Source organism: Gracilinanus agilis, chromosome 4 (genome assembly GCF_016433145.1).
Source record: "Gracilinanus agilis isolate LMUSP501 chromosome 4, AgileGrace, whole genome shotgun sequence".
NCBI classification, from domain to species: domain Eukaryota; kingdom Metazoa; phylum Chordata; class Mammalia; order Didelphimorphia; family Didelphidae; genus Gracilinanus; species Gracilinanus agilis.
In genome coordinates this window covers 190245744-190273357 of record NC_058133.1, presented here as the reverse complement: position 1 = coordinate 190273357, position 27614 = coordinate 190245744, and the positions used below count along the sequence as shown (strand labels likewise).

Sequence of the window (27614 nt, the reverse complement as noted above, 5' to 3'; positions counted from 1 at the left end):
CTGCCTTGGGCACGAATACTGGCCAGTCTACTGATACCTGAGCATGCGGACCAGCGCAGGGATGCCCCCTGACTTGAAGATGGCAAGCAACCCCTCACGGTGGTGAGAGAGATTGTGCAGGATGCTGGTGGTACAGCGGGCGGTGTCCAAGTCACTGGTGTTCTGCATCGTGCGCACGACGGCAGCCACAAGCTGGGGTGAGCCCATCAGGGCCCGTCGGGATGCCTCCTTCTTTGACAGCTGGTTCACGATCATGGCTGCCTTACTTACCACCACCTGCAGGAAAGAGGGGGAGAAGGGGAACTTAAAGAGGTTTGCCAAGGACTTGCCCTCCCCTGGGAGCAGCGATACTGGATCCTCCCATCATAATCTTACAACCAATGACCCCCCCCGCCCCGACATTCATTTCTTAGCACTTATTAATTTAAAAAGTAATATAAATCCCTTATATTCCGATTTTCCTGTTTCCCTTCAACCCCTGCCACTAACCGGGTCCTCATCATTGAGCAGTTTGGTGAGTTCAGGCAGGGCTCTAGTTGCCAATTCAGCATCATCCTGGTAGTTGATGAGGTGAACGATGGCTGACTTTAACAGCTGGGAGGGCTCCGCTAGCCGCTGCACGTTGGTGGCCTGCCCTTCGATCTGGGTGGTCAGCAGAAGAGAACGATCCTCAGTCGTCTCTGGGTACATGGCTGCCCTCACCCGCTGGGCCCTCGTCATTGCCATTTGGCATTCCAGATCACCTGAAGACAAAAAAAAAAAGTCATATCTGAAAGAGATGGAGGGGAGGAGGGGAAGAGAAGAATAGTGAAATGTGAATTTGGAAAGGACCTAACTCATAGTCTTGTTCCCTCTCCAGATCCCTCCAGGACTTCCTCAGCTCCCTTCCTTGACTTCCTGTCTCTCTTGAAGTGACAATGTGTTTTAATGGAAAGAGCGGGAGGCTAATTTGTCAGGAGATATGAATTCTGGTCTCAACTCTAAGAGTAAATTGCCAAAAGATCATAGGGAAGTTGTTTAACTTTCTCAGGCCTTGGTGTTTCTCCCTATATAAAACCAACCTACCTATCACACAAGTGCTTCAATTGTAAGACTATAATTTCCCCATGAAACTCCAAAGATTTCTTAAGTAGGCATTATATGTAAGGCACTGTGGCACTGAGAGGCACAAAACATGAGTCCCTGCCCTCAAAATGCTGACAATCTAGTAAGGGAAATAAGATCCCTACAAAGATAAATTCATTTCAAAATGAAACTTTATAAATGCTTACTAGGGATTTAGGCAAAGGCTCAGGGGAAGGAAAAATCATTTCTGACTAGGGCCAGAGGAGGATTTATAAAGAGGTATTTGAGGTTTATATATTTGAGGATTTATAAAGAGGTTAATATTTGAGTAGGGTCTTGAAGCATGGATAGAATTTTGTGTTATTGGAATTTGGGGTTCATTAAGCTTTAATATTTAGATATATGATATAAACTTCCTGTGGATGTTTAGGGGACTTGGAAACTACATTTCCCATGATTCCTCTTGTAATACAAGTAGGCAGGAAGTGTGATTACATAGACAAAGGTATAAAGTCTCAGAACTTGATTGAGACGCTCTCATAGGGAAGCAGCTAGGTGGGCAGAAGGTAATGGCGGGCGATTTGAATTAGATCTTAGCAGGCACATGGCTTAATTACCAATATGGATTATAATAAACTATTAATATTATTGAATATATCCATCTATATCAATATTATTCATAAAAATTTTAAAAACAAAAATGGAAACACTCCAGGCTTAGGGAATCCCATGAGCAAGGAACATCATTGGGAAACTGTGGGACGTGTAAATGAGCAGGACAATTTGACTAAAGCATAGAAAATCTGAAGAGGAGTAAAGGAGATAAGGCTAAAGCCATATTGTGAAAGGCACGACTATCAGGCTAAGGATCTAGGACTATCCTCTAGAAATTCAAAAAAGTTTTGAACAGAGTATATAACATAAGCAATTAGATGGCAGAGTGAATAGAATTCTGGGCCTAAAACCTGGAAGACTCATCATTCAAAACCAGCCTTAGACACTTACTAGCTATGTGACCCTGGGTAAGTCCCTTAACTTTTCTTGCCTCAGTTTTCACATCTGTCAAATGAACTGGAGAAGGGAATCGTGAATCCCTAGTATATTTGTCAGGAAAATCCCAAATGGGTTCACAAAGAGTTGGACACAACTGAAACACCCAAACAAGAACACTATACGTGTAAATTAGATGAATCTGGCAGCATGGCATAGGAGATATTGGAGTCAGGAAGACCAGTTAGGAGGCTATTGTAATCACCCAGGTGAGAGGTAATAATGGTCTTCATGAGGGTGGTGGCAGTGGGAGTGTAAAGGAGGGAACAGATCCAAGAGATAAGGCAGGAGTTGATGACTGATTAGACATGGACGAGAGAACCATAAATACCCAAGTGTATGATGGCTAGACTTAACAGAGAAACCAAAAACAGCAAGGTCCCCAGCACCATCCTGTCAGGGAAAAGAGCTAAGACTGGAAATCAAGGCTCTTGCCTTTCAGGCCAGAGATTCATCAGATGAGACACTAGAACTCCATCACCTTATCTTGGTAATGAAGTTGGCACTTTCTGCCCATTCTGGAAACTGAGAAGAAGAGGCCCTGTTTCCAGTCTAAAGCAATCCCCCCAGGGGATAGAGTAGACCTTGGACCCATAAGTCTATCCCCCAACCCCTGGACAAGCACCTCCCCCAGTCTGGGAGTGGTAGATCCAGAGGCTTCCCAGAGCAGCTCCACCCTGGCAACTACCCAAATGCCCCTAGGCGTAGGGAGTTGGAACAGCCCCACCCTCTAATTAGACAGGAAGGAGGAGACAGTCTCTGTTCCCTCCCTGCCTGCCTGCAGTGATTCCAGGCTTTCAGCTATCAAAGCAATACCTGCCAATGCTCAACACAAAGGCTGCCTAGCTGGGTGACCCTAGGCAAGTCACTTACCCCCTATTGCCTAGCCCTGAGCACTCTACTGCCTTGGAACCAATACACAGTATTGATTCTAAGATGGAAGGTGAGGGCTTTAAATAAACAAATAAAAATAAATACAAGGGCTGGCTGCCTACAGATAGTACCCCCATAGCCCTTTTGCCCACCTCCTCTTTACTATTACCAGCTCAGACAAACAACTGCACTCTTACCCATCCATGAATGAGAGTTGTTACTCATTTACAACAGTCAAAGGACACATATAATCCACAATCCAGAGAAAAGAAATAAAGGAATCATTTCTTTAAAGCGCTCTATGTATAGAGCACTGTGTTAGGTGATGAGAGAGAGACAAATTTAACCAAGACCTGGTCCAGGTCCCCAAGGAAGGTCAAAGAACTCAAGGAACTGACAAACGGTTACTTGCAAAATAATCGATGGGTTGGTAATGATCCTGGGATAAACCTAGACATTACACTTATATGTAAGCAGAAAGCTTTGAACTCTGTTTCCAAAGTTACTTCATTTTTCCAGTGTTTGAATGTTATTTTTTGTAAGTGTGTTAATAAAAAGTGTAAAAATTAGAAAATATGAATATTCTTAACTCTTAAAAAAAAATACCACACACGTAGGCTTCCCTTTGCATGATGCTCCTTCACCTCTTCCACTGTCTTTCCACCACCCCAGGACCCCTTAGCATTGTACCCACTTTGGGCCCGGGCGTTTTGGATGGGCATGGGTCTTTTCCATCAGATTAGCCCCTTCTCCAGTACTCACAAAAAGGTTCTATAAACACAGGGCAGTCGTGTGACTGGACTAACCTTGGCTCTGGGGAGCCCCCTGGGAGTAGGTGGTGGTTTTCTTGAGGGTGTACTGGCGGCCACAGGCCTCATCGTCCTCGACAATGCCTTTGCCGCTGACCGACGGCACACAGGTGTTGGCCCCAGAGTGGATGCCCGAGTCGTAGGTGTATGTCTGCTGCCACTCCGTCACCTTGATGGGCTGCTCAACCAGGTTGATCACCTCCATGGCAGTTGCTGCTGATACATGGAAGGGACAAGAGGGTCAGCGAGAGCCAGGACCGGACCAGGACGCCCACACCACTCCCTGGGCGGCTAGCTCCTATCACCATCAACTTTCTTCCAAACCCTTTCCCCGTTTTGGCTGCCTCTGCCAGTCTCTCGCAGGGCCTTTATTCTTCTCTTCCACTTCTCCTCCACTTTTCTCTCCATCCCTCCTAACCCAAACCCGGATTTCCTCCCCCTGTGAAAATGAAGACAAGCTTTTTTACTGGGCCTCCCCAAGGCAGACCGCCCCAGCCCGTAGAGGCGGCATCCCCCGCCTCCTTCACCCACCCTTCCCACCAGGCTGGGCCCTAGGAATCAAGGGGAAGAGCCAGGGAGCTTACCCAGAAGGGGCAGGGAGCTCTCTGTTCAGTGTCCCAGTGTTGTCTGAACAGGTAGGGAGAGGAATGAGCACACAGAGGGAGCGGCAGAGAAATGACGCACAGTCTCAAGGGGAAGGTGGAGTTACGAGCCACTGGGAGTTGGGTGGGTGGACACCAGGGTGTATAGACACTCCACTTACCATCACTGAACTGTCCACTCCAGTGAAAGGAGTTGGCGGGGAGGGGTACATGACATCATGGGTATGTGACTGGGTAGAGGCAGCAAAGAGATACCTGGGCAAGACTAGACTCACTCAGCCCCTTCCTTGTCTCTACCACTCCCCCCGAATCGGAAGGAAAGGGCTCTGGGGTGCAGCCATCCCATCCCGTCCCATCCCATCCCACCCCACCACGGTGACTCTGATCACTCCACCCCCAGGAAGGATCCCTTGGAAAACATGGAGAGCAGCGGGGAGGGATGGGCAGGGCCCAGGGAACAGGCCAGACTGGTTTCTCCAGGGACCGGCTCCCCAGAAAACAGGGAAAATGTGATGAACACTTTGTCACAGTCATACTTTAGGACAGTCATCCCGCCACTCTCCCTTCCTAGGTGAGGCAAGAGCTAAGCTAACATGGAGTAACTCACAGGGGACCAGATCCTAAACCCTGACTTCCTAATAGAAATAGCCTCTAATCCCACAAGAGCCTCCCTAGCTGGGAGGTGGGATAAGACTCTAGGGATGGCCGAGACAAGAGCTTTTTTTCCCTTTTCCTTAAACCTTAAGGACTAAAGACTTGACTTCATGCACTAAGAGAGGATGCTTCCTTTTTCCGCCTCCAGAAAGGGTGAGTTCAGTTATCTAGAGTTAAAGAAGCCAGCGTCACAGATTCAATCCCCCTCAGGACCAGTTAGCTCCATACACAAAGGAAAAACTCTTTTTTTCCCAGCAGATTGCAGGCTCCGCTCCAGCCAGAACACACGCTTTTTGTTACAAAGGAGAGACAGTGAGTGACACAGAGATGGCGCAGAGCAGCTCATTCCCACCAGAACAAACTATTCAGAAGGCCCATCCCACAGATAGTGGGTCAATTAGCCGGTCATCCCCATCCAGGAAGCTCTCATTTCTTTCTATTCTTGGGGCCCTACACGGCCAGATAAGGGCAGCTCCGCCCAGCTCCCTGCCCAGCACTCCACCTGAGACAGGCGGGGCCAGGAGAGAGATCAGCTTCTTCCCTCCTTCCCAGAATGACTCACAGTTTCAGGGCTGATAAATGGAATGTGCTAGAGAGGCCCAGAAAGACAGAGACGCCAGGCCCAGGCTCCAGCCAGATGCGCCCAGCTGCTTTCCTGGCATTTGCCACAGGAAAGACAAGGCTGTCTCTGGCTATTTCAGGAGCAGGCCCTCAGTTCCCACCCTTGTCCCCAGGCTCTTCCCCAGGGCCCCTGTGAGGCAAAAAGAGAGATTGGGGGTGGAAGGGAGGCCACAGGAGGCCCAGCTGGAACCTTTGGAGCCAGTGATACAGCTCCCTGAAGACTCTCCCTCCATCCCGGAGCCCAGAGGGAGACCTTAAGGTTCCAGGTGGAGAGGTGAAGGGAATACCGTGTGCCCATCCTACACGGTGCCAGCCTGTCACATGCCTGAGATCTGGTTTTCATATCCTCCCACAGTGTGGAAGAAAACTTGCGTAGGAAGAGGCAGGAACAGCAAACATGTGTCAGTAAATAAGGTCACCTTCACCCTGTCAATAGTACTCAGCTAGGTCTGGGCAAGGAGCAGCCTCCTAAAGTTAATCCTCCAGGTAAACAAAGACAGGAAAGCTCTTTCTCTTCCATCCAGCCAGGCCACCTCACCAGTTAGGCCAGAAGAGGATTCTAAGCCTCTCCAGTCCCCTACTCCATCCAAAGCAATTTGCTGTGCTTCCATTATCAAAAAACACAAGAGGGTCAAAGTCAGCAACAGAAGCAGTGGGTTAGAGGATAGCCCCCATCCCCAAGGCTTCGAGCCAAGGGAGAGCAGAAGTCTGGAAGCAGCAACAGAAAGGGTCCTAATTCTTTATTCTATTACCAGCTGAAGATCAATTAAACCTAAGGGTCAGAGTTCATTGTTAAGGATATTCCCACTGGATGTTCTCCTCTGATCTCCAATAGGACCTCCCCGGCCTGGATGCCCCAGAGGGGGTGAATATGGTGGCATGGGTGGCTTTCATCACTGGCTAGCAGGTAGGCAAGCTTAGGAGGGGAGGACAGAGAACGATGGCAGTTAAACTGGAGCCGTGTTGGCAAACCTATGGCACAAGTGCTAGAAAGGCTGCTCTCTTTCCCCTCCCCATACAGGCCTGAGGATGTTTCTCTATCTTCGGCTCCTCTGCCCAGAAGCCCAATCGGAGCACTTCCTCCCTCCCCAGTCTGGGGTAAGGAGGGGGCTTACATGTGATATGAGGGTGCAGTATGGGCACTCAGGCTCTAAAAGGTTTGCCATCACTGGGCTAGAGGGAAGTGAGCATTGGCCCTACTTTTCCATCCATCCAGCTTAGGTTGCTGGGTTAAGGGCAGCGACCCCAGAAGGAAAGGATCTAGCTCCTGAGGACCACCCCAAGTTTAGACCTTGTCCCACCTAGTGAGAAAAGAGTTATTCTGTGACTCTTTCCAAGTGTGACTGGACAGCCAAAACATTTGCTGAGAGAGCGCCATCTCAGAGGTATTGCCAGCTTCTCAGTGAGAAGGTGTGGGTAGGGATAAGATTTAAAGGGTAGCAAAATAAGTGCCTTAAAATTATTTGGTAGAAGGGGAACCAATGCTTCTCAGTTCTGAGGACAGGTTCAAAGGATAAGACTAAGTCTATAGCAAGGAGGTTTTATGGAGGAGAGAGGGAGAATACACTGTGAAAAGAGCATAGGATGACTTTGAATCAGGAGGTCTGAGTCTCAATCCTAGTTCTGCCACTGATTGTGTGATCTTGAGCAAAGCACTGTTTCCTTCTCTATGAAACAGGAATAATGATAACATTTCTATTTCACAGACTTGTTGCTATAGAATTTTACACAGTAACCAACCTTTGGATAGCGCTTTACAGGGGTTTCTAGGTGGCCCAGTAGATAGAGTGTTGGACCTAGAGTCAGGAAGACCTGAATTCAAATCTAGTCTCAAACACTTCCAAGTTGTGTGACCCTAAACAAGTAATTTATTCCTGGTTGCCTCAGTTTCCTTATCTGTACAATGAGCTGAAGAAGGAAATGGCATACCACTACAGTATCTTTGCCAAGAAAACCTAAATGGAGTCATGAAGAGTGGGGTAGGATTGAACAACAATAAAAATATAGTTTGCAAAGCCCTTTATATATATTACTTGGTTTAACTTTTTAAGGTAGGTCCAGATAAGGAAATTGAGGCTAAGGGAAACTAATAGACTTGTGCATGGGCAAATAGCTAGTATCCTAAGTAGAATCAGATCTCAACTTTTTTTTTTTTTTTAAACAACCCTTACCTACTTCTAACAGCCAGAAAAAAAGTGTTGCCATCAGATGCAGATCAAAGAATACTCTTTTGCATTAATCTATTTATGGTTTCGTCTGGAGATTTGGATCCTATGAGTATTCTCTTACAGCAATGACCAATATAGAAGTATGTTTTGCATGATAATACATGTATAACCCAGATCAAATTGCCTACCATCTCCCAAGAAGGGGGAAGGAAGAAAAGGAGGGAAACAATTTGGATCTTATAATTTCAGAAAACATATGTTGAAAATTGTTACTACATACAATTGGGAAAATAAAATATCTTTGAATTAAAAATAAATAAATAACCTTTTGTTTGTCTCAGAATGGATACTTAGAATTGATTCCAAGGCAGAAGGGCAGTAAGGGGTTGGGTTTAAGTGGGTCACACAGCTAAGAAGTACTTGAGGTCACATTTGAAGCCCAGGCTTGGCTCTCTATCCACTGAGCCACCTAGCTTGCCCCCTCAACTTTTCTTGATGCCAAATCCAACACCTAATCTACTACTCCAGGTTGTATATTTTGTATACATTTTAGCTGTTAATATTATTCTTATCATCATCATCATCACTCTCACCTGATGGGATTTTCAGGCAGTTCATTTCAAGGGGTAATCAGTTGCCTTGCCACTGACATGCCCAGCCTCGGAGAGCTTTAGGCTGCATGGGCATAGAGAAGGGAACCCTTTTTAGGGGCCACTGGGTTTGGACTTATCCCCGGGTCAGCCCTTCCTCACTTCCTGTGAAGAAACCGAGCCCTACCTATAACTCTAAGCCCCGAAAGGAAGAGAAAGAAAAAAGGCTTTTAAACACTGAATAGGGAAGTCTTTGTTTAGTCCAAGTTCTATTGTTGGCACTAAGAGCAGAAGGAGCCTTCCCTCCTGGGGTATCTTCTGGCTCACTGTACAGCGGTATGTGCACCAGAGATATGTGTGAGGGGATCTGCGTGTTCCCATGATCACGTGGGCCATCCCATTCCCCAGAGCGACTCTTCCCCTTGCTCCCTCCCCTGCTCCTCGGCTTCAGATGCCTCTCTGCAGCCACAGCAGTAATTCCAGCCGGATATTACCCATGCATCCTAAAGCGGAGTGCAGCCAGACCGAGGAGGGAGGGCCCTCGGCTGCCCAGCAAACAGGGTGACCCAAGGTGGGAGGAGAGGAGGGCAGGGGAGGGGAATTAAAAATAGCCCGGGGCACAGCGACACAAGCCAGGCTCCCAGCTGGGACCAAGTTTGCCCTGTCCTTACACGCAAAGATAAAGAGCTAGGGTGAGGGGAAAGGGCTGGGTCCCTTCAGTGTGCTTACTTTGGGAGTGCTGCCTTTTATTTCTGAGATGCCACTTGTCTCCAGATTTTGTTGATCCCACAGTCTATTGGGTAAAAACTTTTTGAGCAGGCTCCAGTGTTTATTTTTTCTCATTTTGTCAAAATTTGTCATTTTTTCATTTCAGTCATGTCTCACTCTTGGTGACCCTATATTGGGGTCTTCTTGGCCAAGATCCCAGAGTGGTTTGCCATTTCCTTGTCCAGCTCATTTTACGGATAAATAAACTGAGGCCAACAGGGTTAAGTGACTAATCCAGGATCACACTGTGTGTGTGTGTGTGTGTGTGTGTGTGTGTGTGTGTCTGGAGCTAGATTTGAATTCAGGTCATCTTCCTAATTCCAGGCCTGGCATTCACTATCCATTTGCCACCTAGCTGCTCGAAGTTTATTTTACTTACTTACAAACTATATACTAATAATTGTATGTCTTCTAAAACTTAAACAAGAATAGAAATTTAGAAAGGAGAAGATAGGGAGCCACTGGAGTCCACTGAGTAGGGGAATGAGTAGCTTTAGCAAGATCAGTCTAGCAGGGGGCTTGCTAGCTCAATGGATTGAGAGCCAGGCCTAGAGAAGGGCAGTTCTGGGTTCAAATCTAGCCTCAGACACTTACCAGCTGTGACCCTTACAGCATTTCTGCCTTAGAATGAATATACACAGTATTGATTCAAAGATGGAAGGTAAGGATTTTATTTTTTTAAAGAGATGAATATAGGCAGGCTTGTAGTCAGGGAAGGGCAATATAATGTAGGTCTCCATAAGGATTCCAGTTCAACATGTAAAACCCAGTGTAATTATTCATTGGCTATGGGAGTGGGGTGAGAGGAGGGAAGGGAAAGAACATGAATCATGTAACCATGGAAAAAAGTTCTAAATTAATCAATTAAACAAAATTTTTCAAATTAAAAAAAAAAAGGATTCCAGTTCATATTTGCCATTTCAATGCCAGGAACTCACTCCATTGCATTGGAAAAGAAGGGGGGCAGATGTATCTCTTATTTAGAGGATCATTGTCCCTGAGCTGAGTCATGGGGGCTCCCCCTCAGGTCCCAGCTCCAGCCACTAATTAATGTAGAAGACAAGGAGTGAGTAGGCTTTGAGGAAAGAAGGTGAAGGAAAGTTTCCTAAAAACCCTTGAACTTGGGTTATAATTACCCTTAGGTTGGACCAATGCCTCTGAGGTAGGAGGAAATAGGAATCTTGTATAGCAAAAGGTATGGGCCTGAATGGGGGAGTGGGGATGTAAAGGTAGCTGGGTAAGTGGGTTGTGTTAGAGACAGGCAAGAAATAGGCCTGGAGGGAAATTTACCAGGAGGGTGAAATGCAACCCATCACTCATCCTTTGATTGGATCAACATCTTCCTGCTCAAGATATGTCCCCCATGGGGGCAGCTGAGTGACTCAGTGGATAGAGAGCCAGCCCTAGAGATGGCAGGCCCTAGGTTCAAATCTGGCCTCAGACACTTCCCAGCTGTGTGACCCTGGGCAAGTCACTTAACCCTCATTGCCTACCCTTACCACTCTTCTGCCTTAGAACCAATACACAGTATTGACTCCAAGACAGAAGGTAAAGATTTAAAAAAAAAAAAAAAAAAAAAAGACATGTCCCCCATGTTGGAGGCTTTGTTGTCTGACTCTTTGTGATTCCATTTGGGGTTTTCTTGACAAAGAAACTGGAGTGGTTTGCCATTTCCTTCTCTAGCTCATGCTACAAATGAGGAAACTGAGGCAGACAGTTAAGTGACTTGTCCAGGCTTGCATGGCCAGTGAGTGTCTGAAGCCAGATTTTAACTCAGGAAGATGAGTCTTCCTGACTCCAGGCCTGGCACTTTCATCCACTGTCCACTTTGTAGACTATTTTAAAAAATCATGTTACCCTCTCTTTCTCTTGGCTAAAGGAAGTTAGTAAGTTAGTGAATAAAAGAAGCCAATTTTAAAGACTTTACTGTGGACTGTCATTTGAGCTAGGAAACCCACTAAAAAGAACAATAAAATCATTGGTAGAATGATTAATAAATAGCAGTTCATTTTTTATAGAGCATTCGCTTTTCTTGCAGCAACCCAGGGAGATGGGCCATACTTCACAAATAAGGAAACTGAGGCTGAGAAAGGTTAAAAACAACTTGTCCAGAAGCTGCTCCTTGAAACTTGATCTCAAAAAAAAAAAAAAATACTCCAGGTTCTCTAATTCCAAGACCCATTCTTTTTCTACTATTTCATGAAAGCATACTAACTCTCAGGGGAGCTAGGTAATGTAGTAGATAGAATGCTGAGCCTAGAGGGCAGCTGAGTAGCTCAATGGATGGAGAGCCAGGCCCAGAGGCAGGAGGTGCTGGGTTCAAATCTAACCTCAAACACTTCCTAGCTGTGTGACCCTGGGCAAGTCACTTAAAGCCCTTACTAATCTTCTATCTTGGAACCAATACAATACACTGTATTAATTCTAAGATGGAAGGTAAGGGTTAAAACAATTTTTAATTAAAATTAAAAAAGAATGCTGTGCCTAGAATCAGGAAGACAGGTGTTCAAATTTGACTTCAGACATTTCCTACGAGCTGGAGGAAATGGCAAAATCACTCCAGTGTCTTTGCCAAGAAAATCACCCTAAATGGAGCCACAAAACAAGTGGACAAGAAAAATGTAGCACTTTAAAATTTGAAAAACTCTTTACACATATACTTTGTTCAACCCTTTAAGACAGGTCCTGCTTAAAAAAAAAAAAAGGAGACTGAGGGAAGCTAACTGACTTACTGATGGCTAAACAGCTATGTGGTGCAGTGGATAGAGCACAGGCCTGGAGTCAGGAAGACTTGACTTCAAATCCAGCCTCAGACAGTTCTATCATCCTAGACAAGTCACTTAACCCTGTTGGCCTCAGTTTCCTCATCTATAAAAATAGGCTTGGAGAAGCAAACCATGCCAGGATCTTTGCCAAGAAAACTCCAAATGGGGCCAACAAAAGTCAGACATAACCGAAAAAATGACTAAACAACAACATGATAACTCTCTTTGTGCCCAGACACTCAAGGGGCAGAGAATTCAACGGAGAACTTTTCATTTATTTCTGATAATATAGGAAAATAGGTCTCATCCTGTCTGGGCTGGGAAGAAATATTTTATCTACACTTTTCACAAAATCTTGGAGGTCATTTAACCCAAACTAAACTATTATATATATCCCTATCATCTCTTCTCTATTTCCCTAGCTGAAGACTCCCAGGGATGGGGAAGAGGAGGCAGTGCCCCTTTGGGACGGTATGGAATTGCCAGGAAGTCTTTTATTCTTATAGGGAGGCTGGTCCTAGATATTCTAGAGATAGCTGCCTCTAGCATTTCTATCCATTGCCCTCAGTTCACTTCTTTGTCCATATCGATCACATCTTGAAGAGCTGCCTTGGTGCCAGGAGGGGCAGCTGTCACTGTCAGGTTAGGTTAGTGTTCAGTGTCCAGGCTTTGCCTGGGGCAGTCCCCATCACCAGGCATCTGGGATCTAGTCTTTTCTTCTCCCCATATGCATGTTGCTATGGGGTTACCTCCTGGAACCAGGTCATTCCAGGGCCAGATAGAGGACTGGACATTCCTCATAGAGCTCCCCTATCACTTGAAGGGAGATCATATTCAACAGGGTCACCAACTAACCCCTCCTCTTAAAAGGGAGCCCATAGGGGACTGCTAGGCTGCTTGGTGGATTCAGAGCCAGGCCTAGAGACAGGAGGTCTGGGGTTCAAGCGTGACCCAGCTGGGTGCCTCTGGTCAAGTCACTTAATCCCCATTGCCTAGCCCGTCAGCCTTGGAACCAAAAGAATTGATTCTAAGAGGGAAGGTAAAGGTTTAAAAAAAAAAAAAAGTCAGCATCTAGTCTCTAGTCCTTCCTGTATTTATCCAGGGCCCCAAACACATATGTTTTGAGGCCAAAACATATCTACTTCCTTTGTATATCCTATCTTCCTGTTCAGTCTGGGAGCTCCCTAAAGGGTGGAGACACTGTCTTCTCCTTCCTTGGTTTCTCCATCCTCCTGCACAATGAGAGCTCCCAGTTTTTGGATAGGATGAAGGTCCATCTTGACTCCTCAAAGGAAAAACCTTCTTCGTGTCCAGTTTCAATAATGGAAGAAGTCTGGCCCAAGCTGGCGCCTAGAGACCAGCTGAGGTCCATGGGATGGTCACAGTTCCAAGCCGGACACAGCTGCCTATTTGCTTTTTTTCCCTCTTGGCTCTCTCCCAAAGCAAATAAATCAGAAAGGAAAAAAAATGAAGGGGATTCAAGGGAGACAGAATGCCCATTGCTAAACTACTCTATCCCCCTGGGAAATCTGTCGACTCCACTGAAGACACCCCACTGATGAAATGGTATTCATTGCCAATTTTCCATACTAACTGGAGATGATCCACATGGGTGATCCCAAACCATTTATATTTGGTATGAAGAAATCAAATCATTTTACATATCTCTTTATAAAGTGCACAAAATGTCATCTTTGTTTCTTTATGAAATGTGGTTGATTCAGGACTTTTGGTTCACTCTTAGTCTAGTGACCCCTTTGAGCTCATTCCTTGGAAGAAGGATGAAGAAATAAACAGAAAAAGTAGGACAAAATCAGCTAATCTTACTTCTTGAAACTAGACAGGAAGATTGAGCTGAGAAAGGATTAGTGGAAAAGTCACAATTAAAATTATATTGGTAGATTTTCCATGTTTGTTTTCAATTACCCAGACCCTGCTAACTATGAAGATTCAAGAGTTGGACTTATGAAGCAGGAGGATGTTTAATTTAAGCTACAGACAAATCTAGGGTCACATTCCTCTCCCATCCCAAACCGAGGAGGCAAAAGTTGGGGATTTTCCAAATGGGCAAAATTATATTTAATGGTCACTCATCAGACCCTGCCTGGAGAACTGCCTGAGAATGGTACCATCAGCTAAATGGCTAAAACCAAGGAAAGTTCTCTTAACAGTAGAGATGAATCTTTCCAGGCACTTAATAAGGTCATACCTGCCTATAATCAATTAAACAGTAATGCCACTCACTCTCTATGGCTCGATCTCAAACCCTCTCTAAAACTCATCCTTATCCTGCCACCACATCCTCCCCTCTTTAGGACAAATCTTTGTATGCCCAGGACCCAGGATCTAAATGTCCAACACACAGTAAGCAATTAATAAATATTTGTTGATTGAAGTTACCAGAAGGATCTCAAGAGTCACTATGGTTCAAACCTCAAACACCACCTCTAGGGAAGGAGTCTTGGTTGTCTTTTCCCCCACACCCCAACCCTAAACAAGGGGAACCTTCCTGCACTGACACAGAGTGCCCAATATTCTGTTCAGGAGTCAGTCCTATACTTCTTTATTTACTGCCACTGATGTCCTTCAGTACACATACATATACCAATCCAGGGTCTCAGAGTCAATCAATAGACATTTATTAAGCTCCTACTATGTGCTAAACTCTAGGGTTACAAAAAGGCTGAAGAGAAGTCCTGCCCTCAAGAAATTCACATTCTAATGGGGGAGACAAAGAGCAAACAAATATGTACATACAAACTATGTTCGGAATAAAAAGGAAATAAGAGAGGGAAGGCAGAAGAATTAAGAGAGGTTACAAAAGACTTCCTGTAGAAAAAAAATGAGATTTTAGTTGGGACTTAATGGAAGCCGGGGAAGGCAATAAGCGTCTGAGGAAGGGATCTGGATCTCGCCTTACCAAGATCCAGACTAAATAGTCTTTCTTGCTATCTAACGTATTAGATAGAGGTTATTCCTCTTTTAAGGGTTCCAGCCTATTTCCCTCTCCTTCCCAGCTCAATAGAAATAAAATATAGAGCCTCTGTATGATAATCCTTCATATGCTTGGAGATCTAAATTCCAATCCCATTTTCTTCCTATCTAGTCAAGTCTCTCTTCCCCAGAATTAGGTATTAGGATCACCCTAACATCACCAGTTTATCTTAGCACTGGAATGAGTCAGGAAGAAATAATAGCCTCTTTCAAAAATAAAAGGATTCGGGGCAGCTGGGAGGCTCAGTGGATGGAGAGCCAGGCCTAGAGATGGGAGGTCCTAGGTTCAAATCTGACCTCAGACACTTCCCAGCTGTGTGACCCTGGGCAAGTCACTTCACCCCCATTGTCTAGCCCTCACTGCTCTTCTGTCTTGGAACCAGTACACAGTATTGATTCTGACAGAAGGTAAGGGTTTAAAAATAAAAAAAGATAAGTCAGGTTTAAAGGAAAGGATGACTCCTGGTAGTTTCTCCCAAACCACAAAAGACTAAACAAAGTTAGACAGAAACCTACTTAGTCAAAGGTCAAAGGTCCCTAGGTTGCATTTCCCATCCCAACACCAAGGGTCCAATTTTTTATAAGGGTCTGGGCTATTGAGGAATTAGAGGAAGGAAGACAAAAGGCACATTTGACTCCAGCTTCCTTAGTGACCAGAAGTCCAACTGACCTTTCCCTACTTTCTTACAAACCATAGAAAATCAGCTAGAGCAGACTTTTGCATTCCTTCCTCCACTCCTAAACCCTCTAAATCAGTTTAGGGACTAGAAGGCATCTCAGAGGTCATCTAGTCCAGCCTAGTTAGATTAACTGATGAGGTGGTTAAGTGATTTGTGGAAAGTCTAGCCTTGTCATGGCTAGGAACCCCTGAATTGTCTAACACCTAGCAGTTTCAGAGCTGGGTACCCCTCTGGTGTCACCAGTAGAATGTAACTCTGATCTCCAAGAGCACCACTATAATTCTTGAATCCCTGTTCCTCTTGGCTGACTCAGTTCTCCCACCTTGGACAAAAAGGTCCAAGGAAATCTTTTCCACTGATCTGGAAGAGGGGCTAGACCTCCCAATGGCAGGGAAATGAATAGGTTTAACGTCTAAACTTCTCCAATCCAAAGTTTATTGTTGCTCAGTCATGCTGACTTCGTGACCCCATTTGGGGTTTTCTTTGCAAAGATACTCCAGGGGTTTGTCATTTCCTTTTCCAATTCATTTTTACAGATGAGAAAATTGAAGCAAATAGGGTGAAGCGACTCGTCCCCGGTCACAGAACTAGTGTCTGAGACCAGATTTGAACTCGGGCAGAGGAGTCTTTCTGATTACAGTCCAGCACTGCATCCACTGGGCCCCCTAGTTACGCCAATCAAGTGCTGGACACAGCTAATTTAAGTCTCCCTCCAATGAGGAACTCCCCCCAACCCTCTTTGAAGATCCAAAGGTCTAAGACAGGAGGAACTTTTAGCAGCTTCTTTTTTCTGTTGTTTTCATGTACCTCCTTCCTTCCAGTTTGGTCTTATCACTAGACAAAGCATTTCACTTTTCTGTACCAGCCTTAAGTAAGACTAGATCAATCCAGAAGCTCCAAGCAGCTGGAGCCAGGCATTCCTTGTATGTAGTAGCTTTGCCCACAGCCCCCCTCCTCCCAGCAGCCTCCCTATCAGGAGCCCTGACCTTCTCCCCATTATATTCCACAATCTCCAGGTCCTGGAGAGACCCATTCCGCCCCACCCCCACAAACAGAATACTAAGCCGCAAGGGTCAGCTCCTTTTCTCCAGAGAGAAGAGAATGTGAAAGTGAGTCACTCCAGGCTTCAAAGAGGCCCAGCTCCCACCTGCCAGCCCCCTCCCCCTTTTAACTTTCCCTTTCCTCATCTATACAGATGGAGGGTGGCTGGAAGTTTTGGGGGGGGAGGTTAAAAAAAAAAAGCCCCACAGTGAAGATTGACCTCCCAGAACTCTTCTCAGAGCTCTGCCAAAGTCCTATCTGGCCCCTAACCTTCCATCTCCCAGTCCTGAGGCAAAGATGGGTCTCTTAACACTGGCCTTCTTCAGGCCTGGATCTCCCTTTCCTCCTCAGAATCTAAGGCAGGGATGCCAAAGATTGAGCTTGAGGGGTAGTTTGGGGCTGAGCACTCAGTAGGGTAGAGAGAAGGACTTCCTTTCCCCTATTCTGGAGCAGATCTCAGGCAGAATGAGCAGATCAAATTTTTTCCTTCTTTCTTTAATATACTCACCTTCCTCTTCCAGCAAAAACTAGTTTTCTCAGACAAGTACATAGCAATTCTTCCTCACTGCAATCTTTTCAACTCAGCCACAAACCAGATTAGCTAAACTAATCATTGAGTTAATGCAATTACCATGCCTTTTCCCTTCCTCCTAGGCTCTGGTACAAACCATACGATAAGTACCATTCCTCCCCTGCCCCCCACCTTCACAGCAGCAAAGGCAGAAGAAGAATTCGATTCAGGGGATTTTTACTACCCTTGCAAGCTCTCCCTCTGTCTCTTCAACCCCAGGACTAAGCTGGAACCCTTGATGAGGCAAGCCTTGGCAAGACCTGACTAATAGGAGAAAAATATGTTCTAAACTCAACCCACTAGGGAGAAAGAGGGAAGGGGAATGAGGAAATGGATTTCAGGGGCGACATGATGGGCAGAGTGCTGAAATGGGTGGAATCAGGAGACCTCAGTTCAAATGTCATCTCTCACACATGAGTATAGATTTAGGGCTGGAAAGGATCCTAGAGGTCTTCTAGTCCAACCCCCTCTCACTTTTTTTCTAGATGAGAGAACTGAGTCTAGGGGAAGTGAAGTGGTTTGTCAAAGAGTGTCCCAGCTTGTAGTAGACACCAGAGCTGGGATTTAGACTCAGGTGCACCATTCCAAATCCAAAGATCTTTCTCCTGCTCCACACTGCCTTCTAGCTGTCACTTTGATCTTTCTCGGTTTTTTCATCTCTAAAATGGGAACAAATGGCATTAATTACCTGCCTCACAGGGTCATCTTGAGAAGAGTGCTTTGTACACCTTAAAACACTATATAAATGTGAGCTGTTATTATTTCTTGGTCAAGACCCAAACAGTCGTGAAGCTTTCTTCCACTTCCCCAGTGTGGACCAGAGACTAATAACCCAACCCAGGTCTCAACAAGAACCTAGGCTAGGGGCAGCTAGGTGGCTCAATGGATTGAGAGCCAGACCTAAAGACAGGAGGATCAGGGTTCAAATCTTGTCTTACATACTTTTAGCTGGGTGACCCTGGGCATGTCACTTAACCCCAATCGCCTTGCCCTTATCCCTCTTCCAGCTTGAAACTGATACTTTAATATTGATTCTAAGACAGAAGGTAAGGATTAGAAAAAAAAAAGAAGCAGCTAAAGTCTATGAAGACCCTCCCAACTGTAAATCCTATGACCTTGCAATTTGTTCAAAGAGTGTCTCAAAAAAGCAGGGAGTAGGAATGTTAGTGGAGACAACTAGGTAGAACTGACCTGAAGTCAGGAGGACTTGTCTTCCTGAGTTCAAATCTGGCCACAGACACTAGCTGTGTGACTCTGGGCAAATCACTTCACCCTGTTTGCCTCAGTTTCCTCATCTGTCAAATGATTTGAAGAAGGAAATAGCAAACCATTCCAGTATCTTTGCCAAGAAAACCCCAAATTCGGTCATAAAGAGTTGGACAAGACTGAACAACAAAAGGTAGCTTGCTTTGCTGAAAGCAACCAGGTCTGCAGTAGTCATGCTTCAGCAAACTTCATAATTTTGGTAATCAAGTGGAAATCAAGCCCTATTGCTTGCAGTTAGCTTCTTCCTCAATTAAGTAGCTAATTAAACCAAGGAATGGGAAAGGGTAGAAGACAAGGCAAGAATATAAGATAATTGTGGACTACACAGATTCTTTTCCCTGCTCTGGGCTGGGAACAGTGGTGCCGGAAAAGTTTTCAAAGACTTTTGGTGAATTGGGGGAAGAGAGGGAAGCAAATGATGTGGGATGCCTGTGGATATAGAAAGCAAGTGAGCAATGAGTGGGCTCCACTGTCACCAAGGGATTAGTAAACAGGATGAAGAGGAGAAAGAAGAGAATCGGAAAGAATCAACTTTGAGATATCATTCTGAGATCTAGCTAGAGTTAAGGTCTTAAAGAAAGAGGGAGCTGAACTTGATGGACCCCACCCTTAAAGTCCTTTCAGTTCTAGATCTATGATCCTGATGCCCCCCCCCAAAAAAAGGTTAATTGCCAGGCGAATTTTCCACAATAAGAAATGAAAGGTGGGAAGAGTATTAGGAAGGGGGGGGGGAGGACAGAGGGGAAAAAAGGAAGGACCAGAGGTGGGAAAGGCATGTATATAGCATCTACTATGTGCCAGCCATTGGGCTAATCACTTGGTGAATTTTATCTCATTTAGTTCTCACAACAACCTTTTGAGGCAGGTGGTATTATTATCATTTTACAGTCGAAGAAACTGAGGCAAAGAAATGTCCACATAAACCTTTTATAGTCAGTTAACAAAGGGTCTTTGAAATGAGGTATTTGGACTAAGTGTTCCCTAAAGGACCCTGATAACTCTTAAGTTTTATGATCTCTTAGTAATACATGTCAAAAGACAGCACAGGAAGAAGACACCACTAGCAAGGCCAGCTAACTTTCTGGTGTCCTACCTCTATCCACTACTCCTACTGCTTCCTGACCCTCCATAAACCCCCTTCTCCCGGAAACCCTCCCCAAGTCTCAACAATAAGTCATCAGCCCTAAAACAAAACAAGCTACCCACTTCTCCCTACCTTTGGAAATCCAAACACTGAGAAAAAAAACCGAGGGCTTGGATGTTAGAACTCTAAGGGACCTGGGATCCACTAAATGCCCAATGCCAAATTTATGGCTAACAACAAATTCACCTGCTCAGCAAACCAGGTACTGAGGTCCCCAAAGTCAAAGCAAGAGCACTGACCCTTGGGCTTGAAAATAGGACCCAGACAATAGGGCCCCACCCAGGTCTGGGGAGGTGGGGGAGGAAGAGGAGGACAAGGATGACGACTTGGGGGGGGGGGGGTTGATGAGAGGGGACATTGAGTTCGGCCCAGCAGCAAGTTTCCTTAACTGTAAATTCCCAGCTGGACAGAGAGAGAATGCTCTATGTGCTCACCACGCGAAATGAGGTCAAAGTCTTCACTTCAACCCTAGTCCACTAAGGCCACTGCCAGGGAGAGCAAAGCTCTAGCCAGACTCGATCCTCCACTCCGACGTACCCCTCCTCCAATTTCCCACCTCACTCCACCGCAGACTTTCTCAGGACAGAGTCAAAGCCCTTTCCAAACCACCACTGCCCAACCCCTCACCTTCAAAAGGACCAGAGACCCACACCCCCAAACTCAGCCTCCTCTCAACCTCTAGCTCCATATCTCCAGCCCCACCCAGTTCAGACCTCTATTAACCCACTTCCCATGGGAGTGGCCAGCCTGACCACTCGCACTGTCCAGTGTACCCCCTCCCTAAGCAAAATCTCGAAACCCAGATGCCCTGTTTTTCTGAGCCCCCACCCACCCCAAACCTCGAACCTCAGCACTCTAAAAGCCTGCGTCCCTCCCTATAAGTAGGCGCTGGCTCCCACAGCCCCGCTGGACAGAGCTGCCTCATCCACCACCACCCCCAAACCCATTGGCGCCCCCTTTCTCTTTTCCTCTAAATGTCACCTCGACCTGCCCGCCCCTCCAAGCGCCCCTACCCCACAAACCCGAGCACACGCGGACTCACGATCGCCCTCCACCCCAGCCACGCGCGCCCCAGCGCTGCGTCCCTCACCTGCGCTCGTGGCTGGGATCCGGGCTGAGGCTGGGGCTCGGGGCAGCGGGCCGGGCTGGGGCTGTGTTGGGCTCGAATCGGAGGAACGGCTCTGTTCGGGCGGCGGCTGCTACGGACTCTGGCCGCGGCTGCAACTCCCTAAACGAACAAAAGGCGAAGGGACCTGACAGCCAAGCCACGCCTCGGGCTCCCCCTTGGAGCCACGCCCCATGGGCGACGCCCACCCGCCGCCGAACTCTCATTGGCCTTGTGGTCTGCCCGTCTCGTTGGGGGGCGGGGCCTAGCTACAAGTCCGTCCTCCCAGCAGCTTGTGTTTACCGCCTCTCTATTGGCCTCGTGCCCTGCCAGTCGGCTCTAGGGCCCGACCCCAGCCCGAGGTCCGATCCCAATTCTGCATCTATTGGATGCAGAAGGAATACTGACTCGTGAATGGGTGAATTTCTGTCAGTAAGCCTCGAGGAGGAACCAATGGAGTGGTTGGGGTGTGTCTTGTCCCACCCAGGCTCTCTCCACCAGGTAGAACCCACTCTCACGTCCACCCCCCCCCATACCTGTCCTACAGGTGAGTCAGGCGGGGGATCTAGGGGAGGAAAGCCGCGTGTCTATGTAGACGCCTAACCGACTCAGCATCAGGCAATAATTCCCTTAAGGGGATTATTCACCTCGGCCAAAAAAAGTAGGCATCAAGTGGCAAAGACCTGGGATTGAGTGAGAAGAGGATTTCACTATAAAGTCGATGGCCCTAGAAAAGTCATGTATGGATAATGAAAAGAAGGTTTAGAAGAAGCAAGCCTGCACAGCTAAAGACAACCAGGCCGCGGGGGGAAAAGGGGGAAAACAAAAAGGAACCACAGGCGAGAGAAAACTATGCCCTTTCCTTTTCTGAGCATTTATTGACTGGATGCTTTTAGAAGGGTTCTACATCCTATGACAGACACAGTGGTCCCTTCCAATCCAGCCCACAGTTGATAACCCATATATCCCACCTCAATCTAGGAGGTCTTCCTGGAGGAGATAATAGGTGAGTGGAGGCAGGAAAGGCTTTGCAGCAATGCCAAAAAGATCAGCATTCCAAATGCTCTTTGCCCTGCTCTCCAGGACTCTTCCCCCTCAGCCTGTCTGGCTTCCTCTCTGGATATTTTCATCTCTACATTGCTTCCACCCACCCAGCCTCCCCCTGTTTCAGCAAGCTTATTAAGTTTTTCAGGCTAGGGACAAGAGCCTTTTCCCCCATTGCTGTTTGGGTTTCCCTTCCTGAAGACCAACACCCATTCTATGTCCTGGTTCTCACCCACACCCTTACTCTGGCTCAGGTCTTGCTTTATTTCCATTTCTCATTCACATGACCCACCCAATAAAGAAAGAATTGGACTGGCCTGGGGGTTGGAGGTAGAAAGTATCTGGAACCAGAGATAAAAACATAAAGCCTTTGAATATAGTGAATAGAACTTGGTATGTATACCTTTTTCCCCAACAATAAACCCAAGGGTGTCTCACCCCACATCATGTCTCAACTTGTCAGTTCCTAACTAAAAAGCATAGGGTGTTACTTTGGGTAGAAGTAGAAGTAATAATTGCAAAGAGAAGATCCAGAAGTTGGAATAAAAAGGGCTTTCTTCCCCGGTTTCTCAAAACTTGCCTCTCTTCTACAACCCCAAATCAGATTTTTGTTGTTGGAGGCTTAGAGATCATCATCTTTCTTTCAATATGGTAAATTTAACCTGATTTTGAAGAGTGAAATTTTTTTCTCTTCCACAAACAGATCTTCCCTGGGGAAGATGAGACAGCCACCAAGTTATCCATTTCTGTTTCTAAACTAAGACAGGCAGGGAATTCTCCTTTGGGGAAAAAAAATTCCCTCAATTCCCTTAGGGAAAAGTGTAATTGTGCTACTGACATGTGGAAAGTTTTTGTTTTGTTTTGTACCTAAATTTCCTTCTTGTGGTTTGAATCCATTTCCTCCTGTCCAGACATCTGTGGCTGCTAAGACATTAGCCTTCAGAGGATTAATTCACTTCCCTTTACTTCAGCTTTCTAGGGCTACAACACTGAGTGTGGGAGAAGGGGTGTCCCATCTCACCCTGACTCATAAAAAGGGGCCAACCATCCTCCCAGGGAACAAAAATAACTGTAAAATAGAGGTGCCCAAAGAGTAAGGGGTGGCATGGGAGAAAGAGAACAGGTAGGGTTACTGTTTAGAGATAGTGAATTTCTATGAGAGATGATCTCCTTTTCACCCTATCTACCTAGAGGGCTACAGATCAGAGAAGAAATGGGCTCCCCTTCTCATCCTTATCTTCCCCCTTTCCTTCCCCTCCTCTTCATCTGAGGCCTCTGGCCATATAAGGTACTAAAGCTTCTGCTTGCTATTTGAACCCCTCTCCACTCCACCCACATACACTTAAATATACACATACCTTGCACACTCACAGAAACAGGGACCCATACACGGATACACAGTTATGCCCACACTGGTATCCACACAGAAATTGCCAACCAAGACCCACCTTGGGAGATACATGGCCAACCCCACAACTGCATACATATAAAGTTCCATATACCCCAAACTCAGGGACAGAAATTTACAGACATGCAAACACACACACACACACACACACACACACACACACACACACACACACACTTTTCCCTCCAGCTCAGCTCAGGCTTAACAAGTGATTAAAATTTAAAAAGTACCTAGGGGGAGTTCAGTCTGGTGAAGCCCAACCTTAGGTTGGTGAATCAGGCTGTTTCCTGATTAAGCACATGGTAAATGCCTATCAGAAGAAATGGAATTAGATAACTCAAGACTTCTCTAATGGTCAGTGGGGAAAGACACTAGAACAAGGGTCCAAAGCTTCTTTAATGGTTTAAACCTCTGCAGAGACACCATTATGGGCTGGGCAAGAGGATATGTGAGATGCAGAAGTGAGGACTGGCAGATTTAGAACAAGAAGAGGTTTGGGCTCTGGAGCCTGAGGGGTTGGGTTGGGGTAGGGGGAAGGGTGGAAGAAAAAGGACCTGTGGCCAAGCTCTAGGACTCACTGCCCGGTGGCCTAACCCTGAAGGGGAGAGAGAGAGATGTGCCTGACCCATAGTGGGGAGGGTGCTTAATTACAGATGTGCTCCTAGAAACACTCCACTGTGAATAATGTGGGTGGAAATGGAATGTCAGAGGGAAAACAGAAAGACTGAGAAACAGAGACAGAGAAGGAAGGGGGAGTAGAAGGGGGAAGGGCCGGCAGAGGAAGGTTCCTCCTAGATATGGTTATAAAATCCCAGAGAACGATTATGCTCCGTACACATCCCAGGTACCCGAGCTGTCCTCCTTTAACCATTAACCATTAAGACAAAATCCCTAGCGGTCTCTAGTTGGGGAAACCTCCCCCGGGAGCTCAGGACCAACGTTCTCTCCCCCAAGGCTGGATGGATAGGTAATGGCTTCTTATCCTAGGATTTCCCTCCAGTTTCGGAAGATCCTTGGACACACCTAGGTGATTCTCCTAGTGGGGGGATGGGGAAGAGGGGAAGTGTAGGGAGGAGGGAGAACACAAGCTCCTTCAACCTGAATTGGTTCTTTCTCCCTCCCTCTCTGAGTCTGACTCCTCTAGCTGACACAGCACTTGCCCCACCCATCCCACCTGCCCCACCTTCCCACCAGAACCCAAAGCTGGGCCAGGCTGGAGAAAAGGCCTGTCCTGACATGCACCTATGTCACCAGTTGACATCCATTCGTTTGCCTCCCCGCCACCACTCTCCCACCCCTCTGTGTATACATTGTGTTCTAAGAGGGGAGAAGATTCAGAATTCCATCCCTGTCCCCCAATCCCAAAGCAATTTTCCAGGGGTTTCCAAAGACTCTCAGGAAAGAAAGACTCCTAGCCTCAGCTAATTCTCTTCCTTTTACAGTCATTAAACATTTATTAATCACCTACTATATACTGTGCTAAGTGCTAGGGATACAAAAAAAAAAATGTAAGACAGGAAAATCACAGTCTTGAGAGAAGATGAGATCTCTTTATAGCCACACAGCAAAGATTAGAACTCAGGGCTGATGGCCTTCTCTCCCAGTGGTCTGGACAAGATGCCATATTAGAAGAGCAACAGGATTCAGGTTAAGGTAGGAGAGATGATTACAGTGCTGAAATGAGATCTAAAAAAGTCCATGTGGCAAAATGCAAAGACTTTTAGACCCGAAGCCAAAACCCTACTCCATGATTATAGGTTACACACAGCCTCAGTTTCCTTGTGTGTAAAACAGAGGCTGTATTGTTGTGAGAAGATTACTTTGCAAACTATAAAGTACAAAATCAATTTAAGCTGCTATTATCATTGCAGTGAGGTGACTTAGTTGAGACATCTGGAGAACCTTGCTCCTAGAAAAAAAAATAGAGATTGGGGGGGTGCGGGGAAGGGGGGCAATGGAGAGGCAATGGAGACTTTTCATGTCTTGGCTTCCTCTAGAGACTCTACTATAAATCAATAACCATTTCCATCCCATGTTCTCTGCAATCAGCACAGATGACTCTACCCCAGGCTGGAGGGTGCAATGAAGCAACAAGACCCCAGTCACCCCCCTCCCCACTTTATTCTCCTGTAGCCTCAGCCTTATCCCCAGGACCTCTGCCTTCTTTTCTTCTTGGTACAAATGATCTTCCTGTAGATAATCCCCTAGGGCAAGGACTCCAGTTTGGGAACTTGGTTGTTCTTAGCCTTGAAAAGCAATGCCTCCCTCCCCCCCAACCTTCATCTGGGAGCAGTGGGAATCAGGAACTAAGCTCCCTGAATATTTCATCAGCACATTAGCCTCCAGTTAAAAGAACAGCCTACAACTCATAGATAATTTATCATCCCTGCTGACTACTAGTAACTCGAGTGTGTGAAGGGAGAGGAAATAGAGAAGGGTCAGGAAGGAATAGGGGATTTGATTAGTGTGAATGTTAGAGAGAGAAATAAGGTGGGGGTTTGGTAGAGGAGGACTGGGGTACCAGGAATAGTCCAGAGACTGGAGAATAGGCTGGATACCACGACCAGCATCACTTCTTTTCTTTTCCCTAACTAGTTCCTTCCCAATCACCTCCTCTAGGAAGGCCTCCATGAATCAATGGAAATGTGTTCCCCAAAATCTTGTTACCTGCTCCCACAACACAGCACCTTATATTTTTACTAAATGAGTAAAAGAAAGATGCCTACATATAACTTCATCTTCTTAGCTAGCCAACTCTGTGAGGGATGAACTGAGTGCTGCAAACACATACTGATTAAACTAACTTAATTTAACATGGATTCATTAGTATGTACCTTCTATGAGCAAGGCATCATGCTAGATGCTGGGGATGAAAAGACAACAATAAACACACACACACACACACACACACAGAGTCCCTCCCCTTCAAGCAGCTGACGTTTTATTGGGAGGGAAAACAACATGTACAAAGAAAATTACATACAAAATATATCCAAAGTAAATTCTGGGCAGAGGGCACTCACAACTGAAGGGATTGAGATGGGTTTCTTGGGGGAGGTGGCACTTGAACTGAGCTTTGAAGGAAGCCAGGAATTCTAAAAGACAGAGGTAAGTAAGAAGGGAAGACATTCCAGGGATGGGGAACTTCTTTGCAAAGACATGAAGATGGGAGGTGAAATAGCAAGCAGACCAATTTGGCTAGAACATAGAATACATGAAGAAGAGTAATGTCCACTAACCCTGAAAAGGCAGGCTGGAGCCAGCTTGAAAGAAGTTTTAAAAGGCAAAAAGTTGTATTTTTATTCTAAAGAAAGAAAAAGATTTTCTTGAGCAGGAGGGGAACATGGTCAGATTCCTCTTTTAGAGAGATCACACAGCTGTGTGGAGACTGGCAAGGAGGTCAACTAGAAGAATGTTGCAAGTCCAGGCAAAAAGTGATGAAAGTCTGAACACAGGAATGGAGAGAAGGGAACAGATTTAAATATATTGTGGTGGTAGAATCAAGAAGACTTGGCAATTGATTGGATCTGAGTAGTGATGGAAAGAGAAGAATGGAAGATGATTTTAAAGTTGTGAATCTGAGTAACTGAAAGTATGAAGATGCCCTCAACTGAAGTAGGAAAAAAAGAAAAGAATTTGGATGGAAAAAATAATGATTTCTGTTCTGGACATAGGCCCAAGAAGAAAAAGAAAAGAAAGTATGTGTTAGGGGACAAAAAGAGCTGGGAAAGAAGTGATTAAGAAAATGTATTTGCCCCCTACCTCAATTTCTATACCTGAGTAATGGGAATTAGAGGCCATCTTCAATCCTTGGGGCTACTTGTGGATCAGAGAAGATAAGATATGGGTACTGAGGCGCCAGCTGTAATCCAGTCAAGGCAGTGATTATGGGATGACTTAACCAGCAAGCAGAGCCAGGGGTTCATGTTAGGGATGGGGTCAATGCCCAGATTTTTCCCTGGCACTCAAGACATACCAATCCCTGTGCCATCAAGGAGCCTGATCACTGGGTAGGGTGGAGCTGTCTGGGATGGATGCCTGATGGGAACCTGTTTCAATGGGCCTATTCCCATCCCTTCTCTGGTCTTCACATTTCTATGTTCCTAAAATGGGACCAATCACTTCTTCTTTGGTCCTCAGGGGTTTTCTAGGGATGTTGATGAGATCGTGCTGTTCCATGTTTCTCTAGGCCAGGGGTCAGCAATCTTTTTGGCCGTGAGAGCCATAAACACTAAATTTTTTAAAATGTAATTTCGTGAGAGCCGTACAGTGCTCACAGTGCGAGCTCCTGTAACAGCGCCTGAAAAAAAATTGACTTTATGGCTCCTGCAGAAAGAGCCATATCTGGCCCTCAAAAGAGCCAGATATGGCTCTAGAGAAAAATGACTATGAAGGA

General features: G+C 46.0%; 1 protein-coding gene across 2 annotated transcripts in view; it reads right to left on the bottom strand.

Annotated features, from left to right (window-relative positions):
- The window catches only part of LOC123243693 (junction plakoglobin), a 33443-nt gene extending 12554 nt beyond the window's left edge, over positions 1-20889 (bottom strand). The window contains exons 1-4 of one of the 2 annotated variants that reach the window (XM_044671736.1): positions 20752-20889; positions 3795-4013; positions 490-743; positions 38-276 (exon numbers count right to left, since the gene is read on the bottom strand). In XM_044671736.1, coding sequence (XP_044527671.1) covers positions 38-276; positions 490-743; positions 3795-4002 — 701 coding nt within the window. In that variant the 5' untranslated portion in view covers positions 4003-4013; positions 20752-20889. The remainder of the gene's footprint in view (positions 1-37; positions 277-489; positions 744-3794; positions 4014-20751) is intronic. The other variant, XM_044671737.1, reaches the window with a different exon arrangement.
- Between the last annotated feature and the right edge of the window lie 6725 nt (positions 20890-27614).